At 32.4% G+C, this 12,676-nt stretch overlaps 1 protein-coding gene across 1 annotated transcript; it reads left to right on the forward strand.

The window, feature by feature from the left end:
• Nucleotides 1-11,212: 11,212 nt before the first annotated feature.
• Nucleotides 11,213-11,992, forward strand: LOC111991714 (receptor-like protein 19). Its single transcript, XM_024023504.1, has one exon. It carries the CDS (start codon nucleotides 11,213-11,215, stop codon nucleotides 11,990-11,992), a length of 780 nt encoding a protein of 259 aa, XP_023879272.1.
• Nucleotides 11,993-12,676: the final 684 nt, after the last annotated feature.

Below are 12,676 nucleotides of genomic sequence, written 5' to 3' on the forward strand. Positions count from 1 at the left end.
TCCATAGTCCCTTTGATCATTTTCACAAAAGGTGGGCATTTGCAATATTCTAGAAATTGGGTTGATTGATCTCTTCCCACTTTTGCTAGTGTCAGAGATATATTAGATATATTAGCCCAATATAATAGGCTTAAGCCCACTTCTACTTTTACTAGTAGTCTAGAGTTTAGTTGTTTATATATACTCATGTTATAGTCATTGTAACACAGGTTATTATACTACACTCTTACATAATAAAAATGTAGCTCTTAAGGGATTCATTTGTAGATGTAGGCCGACAAGGCTGAATCACATAACCCTCGTGTTTTTGGTTCCTATTCTATGCTTCCCCTTTCGCATCCACTCTAGCAAATACAACATGATATAACACATTGCATTGCTAATATATTTAATAGCCAGCACAAGATCGATTCTCTATCCCATCTGAGGGTTATTTTTGGAGAACATCACTTTTGATTTATTGGTGCTAATAATAATCATTTATGATCTATCTCGATTTGATGATACGAAATTCAGTTAGAAGGCTTTAGAGGACACAACATAGGATGAATAGGTATGGTGAAAGCCTGTCTTCTTGCCAAATCCCACGGGATGGAGTGAAAGGTGGTAGTTGTTTCCCATTCTAGAAAATCGAAAAATGAAACTGAAGAGATCTTGCTCATGGTGATTTTTATTAACTAAGTGACACCACAAAAATCTGGGTCTATAGCCGCATTTAGAAAACGCGGCTATAGGTTATAGCCGCATTTCCTATAGCCGCGTTACCTATGGCCGGGTTTTTCAAAAACGCGGCTATAGGTCACACCTATAGCCGCATTTTTGAAAAACGCGGCTACAGGTTAGACCTGAAGCCGCATCTTTAACCCGGTAGGATATATTAGGGCCTATAGCTGCATTTTTTAAAAACGCGGCTATAGCCCGCTTTGAGCTGCACTTAAAATGCAGCTATAGGTTTTCCTAAAAAAATAAAAAAATAAAAAAATTTATGGGTTTTTTTTCCAGAAACTTCAAAATTCAAATTAAAAAAAATCAAATTAATCACAAATAAATAAAAAATTCAAAATAAAACACAAAAAATTCAAAATCCAATGGAACATACTCACAATACAAACACACCCAAAAAATTTAAAATCAAACACAACATATTCACAATACAAACAAACCAAAAATTAAAAATCAAACAAAACCCAGAAATTCAAAATTAAACACAACGTGCTCCTACATATAAGAACACAAACCCATTTTCTTACTAGCACAAATTCAAGCACAAATCAGCAACACAATATCAGCAATCAAGCACAGATCCACAACGTAATCACAATTTCAGCAACACAATAGCACAAATTCAAGCACAGATCCATAATAACATCTTCTCCATTTTCTTACTAACTAAACATGAAATAACCAAAAAAAAAACTAGATCTATTGACAAATCAGTGTGCCTGAGATGAAAAAAAAAGAAAGAAAGAAAGGAAAAAAAAAAAAAAAAGCAGCAGCTCCAAAGAAACAAAGGAAAAAAAAAAAAAAGTTACCCAGTGAAGAAAAAGAAAAAAGAAAAAAATAGAGAGTTATCCTGATGTGAAGAAGGAAGAAAGAAAAGGAAAAAAAAAAAAAAAAAAAAGAAAAAGAGTTGCCTAGATGTGAGGGAGGAAGAAAAAAAAAAAAAAAAAGGAAAGAAAGAACTTACGGAGGAATGAAGAGAGAAAGAAGATAAGTGAAGAATGAAGAGAGAAATAAAGAAGAAGGAGAAATAAGAAAAGAAGAGAGTGGGGTAGGTGGGGATGTAGGTGGGAAAGGGGGTGGCACGTGGGAAACTTTTTTTTTTCTTTTTTTTTTTTTTCCTGTTGTTACATATAGCGGCGTTTTTAAAAATGCGGCTATAGCTCATGTCACTAAAGGGTGACTTGAGCCACGTTTTGGAAGCGCACCTTCAGGTTACCCTATAGCCACGTTTTCAAAAAACGTGGCTATAGGTAACGTCACAAAAGGGTTACTAACTACGTATGAAATATTTATTTCTCTAGACCTATAGCCGCGTTTTCTGAAACACAGCTATAAGTAACGCCACTAAAGGGTGAGTAAGCCGCGTTTTTTATAAAACGCAGCTTCAGGTAATTCGACTGGACCTGTAGCCGCGTTTTCAAAAACGCAGCTATAGCTGACCTTTAGCTACGTCAGCTGTATTGTAAAACGCGGCTAAATATTAGCTATAGCTGCGTTTTTTAGAAAACGCAGCTATAGGTCCCCTTTAAAAAAATTATTCGGTTGGACCTATAGCCGCGTTTTAAAAATGCAGCTATAGGTTGGCTATAGCTGCGTTTTTTATAAACGCGGCTCGAAGTCTAGCCTGGAGCCGCGTTTTTCATAAACGCGGCTTAAAGCCCAACCTATAGCCACGTTTTACAAAAATGCGGCTAAAAAACGCGTTTTTTGTAGTGTGACAATGAAAAAAAAAAAAAAAAAAATCTAAGAATGTCTTTAATAAAATGGAAAATCTTATTATATATTCCATATTCAACACGCTGAACAAAACAACATACTGTCGATATGTGGCAGTCCTACATACTTTTCAAATCTTATTTTTAAAACATTATTTCACATAAAATTGTGAATCAATTTAATATAACTATTTTAGATAAAAATTTATTATTTTCTTTAGACATGTGGCAAAATGCATGTGTATGGTAAGCATATAATAAAGAGTATATGACCATCATTACTAAAAAGAAAAAAAAAAAAAAATTCCATTCCAATCTATGATAGACATGGAAAAATGGGTGGGTGGAATCAATCGAGTCGCAGCTCAAACATGATGCGGATAAAAAATAGGTCATTTTAAGCAGGTTATAAATGGGTTCGAGTCAATCGGGTTGCAGGCCAGGTTGGGTTGACTCGTATTTTTCACATGATTTTATTTATTTATTTATTTTAATAAAGAAAAAAAAAACATATATTTGCCATTTGGAAAGTCATGCAACAAATTACTTGATGTAAAGTGCATTACTTTAAATTCACCACTGATGTAAAATGCATTACTTTAAATTCACCACTTATATCAAGAATGAATTTAGTTAAACTTATTAATACTTATTCAATAATTTTAAAATTATACAAATCCTAACACTGCTATCTAAAACAAAATAATACAAAGATAAGTAAAACAAATACACAAATTTTATTTCTATAAAATATCAACATCCCAAAATATAAAACAAAATTACAAATGACTTATTGGACAAAGAATAAAAACATATAAGAAATTTACAATCTTGAAAATTAATTTTATAATCTATCATCAACTGTGATTGGCACTCTATTTCAATTTGAGATCTACATTAAAGTTTGATTATTTACTTATATATACATGTTCTTTTTTATGAATATCATATCATTGTTAAGTAACACACACTCTATAAAATATCATAATTTATTTTGAAAACCGTTTATCTTAGACATAAATTGTTAAAAAATAGGTCTAAATATTCATAATTTATACTAATTTGATACTTTGGGTTCACTATTTTTACATTAGTGAATGTTTCTCACACATCTCTTTTGCCTTCACCAACCCTAACAGTATATTGTACTAGTAGTGGCAATGGACTCCAACCCCAACAATAGCACATCTCTGTTGACCTAATGTGACTCCTCAATGACAACGACTTCTGCAATTCTTGTTGGGTGTTTGGATCATGTGATGGCTGATCGGTGGTGAATGGGGTTGCATTACGATAGAGGTTTGGGTCTCTACAGTGGTAAGGTTGCAACAGTGGCAAGGTAGAGAGGTAGAGGTGATTGAAGCTTACCCACCGTTTGGTTTCCAAGAAATTGTGAGAAAATGAAAATAAAAAATTCAGCCCTAACTAACCCAGATCGCTAGTCACAGTGAGAATTCTATTGAGCTTTGTACTCATGATTATATAGCACAGAGAAGTGAGTTATTATTATAATTTTTTTGGCTATTTCTAATCTAAACATTTACTTGATTTATGGTCAATACGATTTAAGTTTTGGGACTTGCTTTTGGGTTCTTCTCTTTTAGTTTGATTTTCTGTATTTCCAAGAGAGAGAGAAGGCTTTAGATTTGAATAAAAATCAAACCCAACCATTTCAATTGAAAATAAACCCACCACAGAATAGCTGTATTGAGATTTTTTTCAATGTTTGTGTTGTGTTTGGTTGAGGAGAAATGAAAAGAAGTGTGATTCTTATATTATTTTTTTTAATCATTTCATTTATTATTTTTTCCTTAAAAAATCATTTTTTTTATTTTTATTTTTTTTATTTTTTATTTTATACAAGATAGAAATTATACTCTAGCCTAATTTAGGTGTATATATGTGTGAAACTCCTTCCTAGAGACTTGAATCCTGACCCTTACCTCCCACACCCTATAAGCACTTATATCTGTGGAATGACTATCGCACCAACGGTGTGCAGTAATTTAATATAAATGCTGATTTTTTCATGTTGATTGAAAATTTTTAATATTACTATTTTATAAGCCATATAGGCTTGAATTGTGCCAATAGTACACATTATTTACCACGTAAACATCTTCTGTTAGTATTTAATAGTAAGAACCAAATTGATTATAAGTTGAAAATAACAAGGATCAAATTGACCGCGATCCTAAAATGTAGGGACCAAAATGATATTTTTGCCTTATATATAATAATTAAAACATATGTTCAAGACAACTTGGAGCAACCCTCTAATTAAGCATGAGCAATGATGACAACTTACATTTTCAAGACATAAACGCTTAATTGAAATCAAAGAATTGATCAAATATTCAAAAAATACAACTAGCATGACCAACAAGACAAGGGAAATGGAAATGATACTTTGGAAACCAAATAGACATATTAGTAGAATACAAAACAATTTTATTTAAACCTAAAAAAAAAAAAAAAAAACTTTGTATCTCTGTTTCACCTTCAGCATAAAAGTTATCAAAAATTATATATTTTTATTTCATATTTAACAAATAAGCTATTAAATAACTATGTGATACTAAACTAACACAGAGTTTTCCATTGAAATATGACTCTCGCTAATTCTTTTGGGATATATAATTCCAAAATTATTTGAAAATTACCTAAAATACTGATAGCTAGAAGTTATATATGTTATAAACTCACCAATTTGATGTTCATATTTTGCCAACTTATTTATTTGGTGATGTGACACCACCCCCGTGTCAATATTGTATTGCACGTCAAAAATAAAGAAGTGCATTAAGGTTGCCCATTGAAGTTCGCTTTTGACATAGGACAGAATGTTTACGACAACTCGATTAGCACTTCATATATGTTGGGTCTATAAATAGTAATATACTTGCAGTCCAATTTGTATTCAACTACGCAGCAAAGAGTGCTAAACATATATAATTAGGAGTTTAGGACATCATCATCATCATCATCATCAACATCACGGAGTTTTCATTTTGTTACACCATGTTGATGCGCTTGCTTTACATACTCCCTTTGTTTTATCTTATACAATAGTTTTTTTTTTTTTTTAATCATTTCATTTATTTTTTTTTCCTTAAAAAATCGTAATTTTTTTTTATACAAGAAATAAATTCTACTCTAGTCTAATCTAAGTGTATATATATATATATATATGTGAAACTCTCTCCTAGAGACTTGAACTCTATCCCTTGCCCCCCACACCCCATAAGTACTTATATCTGTGGAGTGACTATCACACCAAGAGTGTTCAGTAATTTAATATAAATGCTGATGCGGCAATTTTTTCATGTTGATTGAAATTAAATTTTTAATATTACTATTTTATAAGCCATATAGGTGCCAACAATATATATTGTTTGCCACGTAAACATTTTCCATTAGTATTTAATAGTAATGATCAAATTGATTATAAGTTGAAAATAACAAGGATCAAATTGACCATGATCCTAAAATGTAGAGTCCAAAATGATATTTTTGCTTTATATATACTAATTAAAACATATGTTCAAGGCAACTTGGAACAACCCTCTAATTAAGCATGAGTAATGATGACAACTTACATTTTCAAGACATAAACGCTTAATTGAAATCAAAGAATTGATCAAATATTCAAAAAATACAACTGGCATGACCAACAAGACAAGGAAAATGGAAATGATACTTTGGAAACCAAATAGACATATTAGTAGAATACAAAACTATTTTATTTATACAAAATAAATAAATAAAAATAACCTTTATATTTCTGTTTCACTTTTAGCATAAAAGTTATCAAAAATTATATATATTTTTTTCATATTTAACAAATAAGCTGTTAAACAACTACGTGATGCTAAACTAACACAGAGTTTTCCATTGATATATATATGACTCTCGCTAATTCTTTTGGGATATATAACTCCAAAATTATTCGAAAGTTACCTAAAATACTGATAGCTAGAAGTTATATATGTAATAAACTCAACAATTTGATGTTCATGTTTTGCCAACTTATTTATTTGGTGATGTGACACCACCCCCGTGTCAATATTGTTGTGCACGTCAAAAATAAAGAAGTGCATTAAGGTTGCCCATTGAAATTCGCTTTTGACATAGGACAGAATGTTTACGACAACTCGATTAGCACTTCATATATGTTGGGTCTATAAATAGTAATATACTTGCAGTCCAATTTGTATTCAACTACGCAGCAAAGAGTGCTAAACATATATAATTAGGAGTTTAGGAAATCATCATCATCATCATCATGGAGTTTTCATTTTGTTACACCATGTTGATGCGCTTGCTTTACATACTCCGTTTGTTTTATCTTATACGTTCCTCTCCTCCCATGCATCCACTATGCCATGATGACGAGATGTCAGCCTTGTTGCAATTCAAGCAAAGCTTTACCATAAAAGAGTCTACAGTCTACTTCCTGTTTTCCTATTGCATGTGATAGGGTCAGATCTTGGACGTACACCAGAAGGAGAAAATAGTACTGTTTGTTGCTCATGGGATGGTGTTGACTGCGATGGAGACAGGCCATGTGATTGGCCTTGACCTCAATAGCAGTAGTCTCTATGGTTCAATCAACTCTAACAGCACTCCTTTTCATCTTGTTCACTTACGAAAGCTTAACCTTGCTGACAATTACTTCAACTACTCTAAAATCCCATCCCAGGTAGGCAATCTTTTGAGACTGACATATCTCAATCTAGCTCATTTATGATTTCTGGTCAAATCCCATTAGAAGTTTCAAAGTTGCCCCAATTGTCATCTCTGGGTCTGGGTTGGAACCATGATTCAAAGAATAACCTGTTACCAGGGTTGGAACCATGATTAGTTTGAGAGGAAACAAATTCCAAGACTTGTTACCAGGATCATTGGCCAATTGTACGATGCTAGAGGCCTTTGATGTTAGTAATAACCAATTCAGTGACACTTTTGAGTCTTGGTTGGAAAGTCTTCCAAATTCAGAGCTTCTCATCTTGCAGTCAAACCAATTCTACGGTAAAATATTAGAGAGTCCTGAAACCAATTATGAGTTCCCAAACTTGTGAATCCTTGATCTCTGTTACAATATTTTTACTAGAAGTTTGCCATTAAATTCTTTTAGAAACTGGAATGCATCAAAATTGGACAATGATCACCACTTGACATATATTCAAAAAAAAGAATATTTCAATGTGGCGACACACCATTTGTATTACTATTATGATTATTCAATGAACGGTACCATTGATATGTCAAGCAATAGGTTTGTTGGGGAGATTCTAGAATCTATTTGTTATTTTGGTGTTCATTTTTGGGAGTTAACTTCATGACATTTTTGGTTATATCAGTAGTTTGCAAATGCATAATATTATTGAACAAATATGTAGACCTTAAATTAAGATAAATGAAAAAATTATAAAAATAAACAAATAAATAAATAAAGAGCCTTAAAGCACACTAACGAGACTGAAGATGGTGATGAAAGTGAAAAAATAGAAAGGAACATGGAAACGTGAAACTTAGGAGGTAGAGGTAGGCTGAGTAAGAGAGAATTCTTTTTGTTTTGTTTTTTGTTTTTTGTTTAAATAAGGAATAAGAGTGAATCCTAAGCAATTTTAAATTAAAAAAAATAATAATAAGGCATAAGGATAAGAAGTTAAGAGCAGATAAATCTTGAATTGAAATCACCATGAAGAAAGGAATCGTAAATATATATTTAAAACCAAAGTTTAATTCCCATTAAAAAAAAAAAAAACCAAAAGTTTAATTTCAAATTGTATTTTAATTAAAGTTTAATTTTTCACTACAAGTCTCATCTAATTTTTTAAATTTTTATACCAAATGAGTTAACTTAGGGTAATGACGTTGTATCAAACACCTATCATATATCTAACTTTGTAGATAAAATTAAAAAGAAGAAAACGTTTGAATGCTTTTACTTTTGTTAGCCACTTTTTTGCGCAACGAAATTGTACTGGCGCATATACGTTTGTGTGGTGGGAAGTTAGTATAGAGGTAGAAGCTCTGAGTATTTTAAATTTTAAATTTTAAATTTTGAAGAGGTAAGTTAAAATTTAGGAAAATGAGGCAAGTTTTGTATTTTAATTTCATACACAATTTTCTAAATGACTTTTATACCCTTAGTTGTTTAGTCGTTTGAAATAATATTAGGTAAAATTTATGGATAGTTTAGAGAGTTCAGAAAACAAATAACTAACTTTCCGTATCCTCTAATTAAACACAACTAAATCTAACCAAATCACAACACCTCCAAATTTCCACGACTGGAGACGACTTGACTTAGGATTTGGATTTGCAACGAAGTGGAGTCTATATTTCTTTTCTTTTTTTGATAAGGGGAGTCTATATTTCTATCCTTTCTAGGAAGCGTTCTTTCATATAAAACTATATTTTCACATTTCATCACGAAATGAAATCATGCATGAAAACGTGTCTGAAATTGCCTACGCAAACTGGAATTCAATTTTATATTTGCATGTGCATACCAAAACTTCGACAATTGATCATGATCAATTGCTGATCAGCATGCATATGCCAGCATGAAGTTTAAAATATTGGAACTCTAACTACCAACGTATCAATCTTTATACTGATATATAAAAGAAAATTTGGTTAACCAAAATAAACATAAATGCAATTTATGCAAAAGATATAAAATGTTCACCACTCTGAAAATACACCTAAAAGATACAAAGCAAGAAACTTGATAACTATTAATTGGAATTCACCAAAAGATAAGAGTTAAACAAACCAAAAAAAATTATTCATTTTCAAAAGCTAAAAAACAAATTAATTTAGAACAAAACTCACTAATCTCTTTTTTGCTGAGAACACTCACTAATCTCATTTCATACGTGAGATAAAATTAAACTTGTATAAGAATAACTTCAAACAATCCTTCAAGCACGAGTAATGACAACTTACATTTTTCTAAACATAAACATCTAATTAAAATCAAATATTTAAAACACAACTAACAATATGATCGACTAAGTCTATGTTTGGTATGCTTATATTCATAGGGTTGGATATGACCAATCAATAGTAGTTTAATTCTATGTATATTAGGCTCAATTCATCATTATTTTTTATCCTTTTATAATGGCCCAATCCATTACATATATATTATCTAATCATTATATTTTAAGAAGAAGAAAAAACTTGGAACGGGTGTAAAAGGGTCAAAGAGTCAAAGAAAAAGAACCCACCTAAGATAGCCTTACAGCCCTCCAAACATGAGTAGTGCCAAATTTTATTTTCAAGGCAAAAATATTTAATAAGAATCAAAGATTTGATCAAATATTCAACAAGCAACAAACAAGACTTAAGAATTGGATATGAAGTTTCGGAAACCAAAGAGACATAAATAAAGGCATAAAAATTTAAAATGTGCTACTCCACTTTACAGATTGCATTTTTTGATGTGTTGGAAAATAAAGACACAAAACTATAATGCACTCTACAAAACTCCAAACTACACATTTTTTGATGCGTTGGAAACTAGAGACACAACTTTCAAATATTTTATGCGTTGTTTTTGGCTAATTCTTTCTAATAACTCCAAAAGTAATTTTCATAATAACTCAAAAATGCTGATTGTGATTTTGTTAAAACTTCAATTTTTATATTGAGCGTCTACGTTTCCTAAGTTATTTACTTGGTCGTGAGACACTCAAGCGTCATGGTTGTTGTGTTCATCATGGATAAAGACGTCCATTATGCTTCTCATAATTTCTTCATTTCATTCTTTTTTCACGCTTGCGCTTTTAAGTAGTTTAGCACTAATTTTATGGTGCTCTGTCTACAAATATTTGCATTACCCTACGAAGTACGAACATATTAAACAAACAAAAAAAGAGTGCTAAATATAATTAGGACATCATCATGTTGATGCGCTTGCTTTACATACTCCCTCTGTTTCATCTTATACTGTTATACATTCGTCTCCTTCCAGGCAGTCACTATGCCATGATGATGAGAGCTCAGCCTTGTGGCAATTCAAGGAAAGCTTTATCATAATTTACTCTGCTTCCTCTGATCCTGTTGCATATCCTAGGGTCAGATCTTGGAGACCAGAAGGTGAAAACAGTGATTGTTGCTCATGGGATGGTGTTGACTGCGATGAGGACACAGGTCATGTGATTGACCTTGACCTCAGTAGCAGTTGTCTATATGGTTCAATCACCTCCAACAGCACTCTCTTCCATCTAGTTCCCTTACAAAGTCTTAACCTTGCTGACAACCACTTTAACTACTCTCAAATTCCATCCCAGCTAGGCAATCTTTCGAGACTCACATATCTCAATCTCTCTTCTACTATGTTTTCTAGTCAAATCCCATTTGAAGTTTCAAAGCTATCCCAATTGTCATCCCTGGATCTTTGTTGCAACTATAATTTGTCTTCGGGAAAATACTTCTTGCAATTCAAACAGTTGAGCCTAACAGGCCTAGTTGGAAACTTAACTCGCATAAAATATCTTGATTTGAGTGGGGAGAGCATATTCTCCACGGTGCCTAATATCTTCGCAAACTTGTCTACTTTAACATCCCTTTATCTCCATGACTATGGAATACATGGGGAATTTCCAATAGACATCTTTAAGCTACCAAAATTACTTGTTCTTGACTTGAAGCACAACAAAGTTCTCACCGGTTCTTGGCCCTTTTAAGATTGGAGCTGTCCCCTTGAAGAAACGAGCCTTGCAAACACTAGTTTCTCCAATGAGCTACCAGCTTCAATGGGAAACCTTGACTCCCTAATTGCTTTGGATATGTGGGGTTGTAACATATCAGGATCCATTTCAACTTCAATAGGTAACCTCACAAATCTCATTTACCTTAAGCTTTCAAATAATTGTTTGGTGGGTAACATCCCATCTTCAATTGGAAATCTCATCCAACTTGCTTTTGTAGACCTGTATGGTAATACGTCGGCTGATTCAATCCCTTTTGGGTTTGCAAATATGACAAAATGGACTGCCGTTAGCATTGGATTCAATCAATTAATTGGTCCAATCCCTTTCGGGCATGCACACTTGAGACAATTGGCCATCCTTAGCTTGGACAACAATCAATTAACTGGTCCAATCCCTTTTGGGCATGCAAACCTAACACAATTGACTATCCTTACCCTAGTCAACAATCAATTAACCGGGCCAATCCCTTTTGGGCTTGCAAAATTGACCAAACTAATTATCCTTAGCTTGGTTTACAATCGATTAACTAGTACAATTGCTTTTGGGCTTATGAAAATCACAAAATTGGAAATATTGGCTCTTTTGGGCAATGAGTTTCAAGGCCATTTCCCAATCCCCATCATTAACCTAAAGAATTTGAATGTTCTTGATGTTTTTGATAATTATCTTAGTGGTACTGTGTCGATTTGCAACATAACTTCTCTCCTTATCTTTGATGTGTCTAATAACTACTTTGGTAGTTCACTTCCTAAATGCTTGCAAAATATGGTCCAAGAAAGTAAATTAAGGATGATTAGTTTGTATGATGTTAGAGGCCATTGATGTCAGTAATAACCAATTTAATGACACTTTTCTCTCTTGTTTGGGAAATCTACCAACTCCAAAACTTCTCCTCTTGCGGTCAAACAAATTCTATGATAAAATAGTAGAGAGTCCAGAAATTAATTATGAGTTTCCTAACTTGAGAATTCTTGATCTCTCTTACAATAATTTTATAGGAAAATTGCCCATAAATTCCTTCAAGAATTGGAATACCTTGAAATTGGACAAAGAACACAACTTGACATATATTCAAATAGAAAAATCTTTTAGCGTGGGGAGTTTAATTCGTTTTACTTTTACTATTATTCAATGAAAATAACAAACAGGCCTATTCAATGAAAATAACAAACAGAGGCCTGGATACAGCATATCATAAGGTCCAACAATCCTTCAGAGCAATAGATATGTCAAGCAATAGGTGTGTAATGTGTTGGAGAGATTTCATAATCCATTGGAGATTTAAGGGGGCTTCATATGCTCAATATTTCCAATAACATCCTCACATGACACATCCTACCATCTCTAGGGAATCTTAATTGGGAGTGTTAGGTTCTAAAGATTTAGGAATTTATGTATTTAGAACTCTAATTTGTATTGTTGGCAAACCATGATCAAAACAGATTGTTTAGTCTTGTTTAGGCTTGCTCAAAGTTGTGTCTTTCATGTAAAGTTGGAATCGAGAGG

This window comes from Quercus suber, unplaced genomic scaffold (assembly GCF_002906115.3).
Source record: "Quercus suber isolate HL8 unplaced genomic scaffold, Cork oak 2.0 scaffold_900, whole genome shotgun sequence".
NCBI lineage: Eukaryota > Viridiplantae > Streptophyta > Magnoliopsida > Fagales > Fagaceae > Quercus > Quercus suber.

Excerpts from the sequence above, each read along its gene's own strand:
- LOC111991714 (XM_024023504.1), top strand. The coding sequence starts at position 11,213 with ATGGGAAACCTTGACTCCCTAATTGCTTTGGATATGTGGGGTTGTAAC.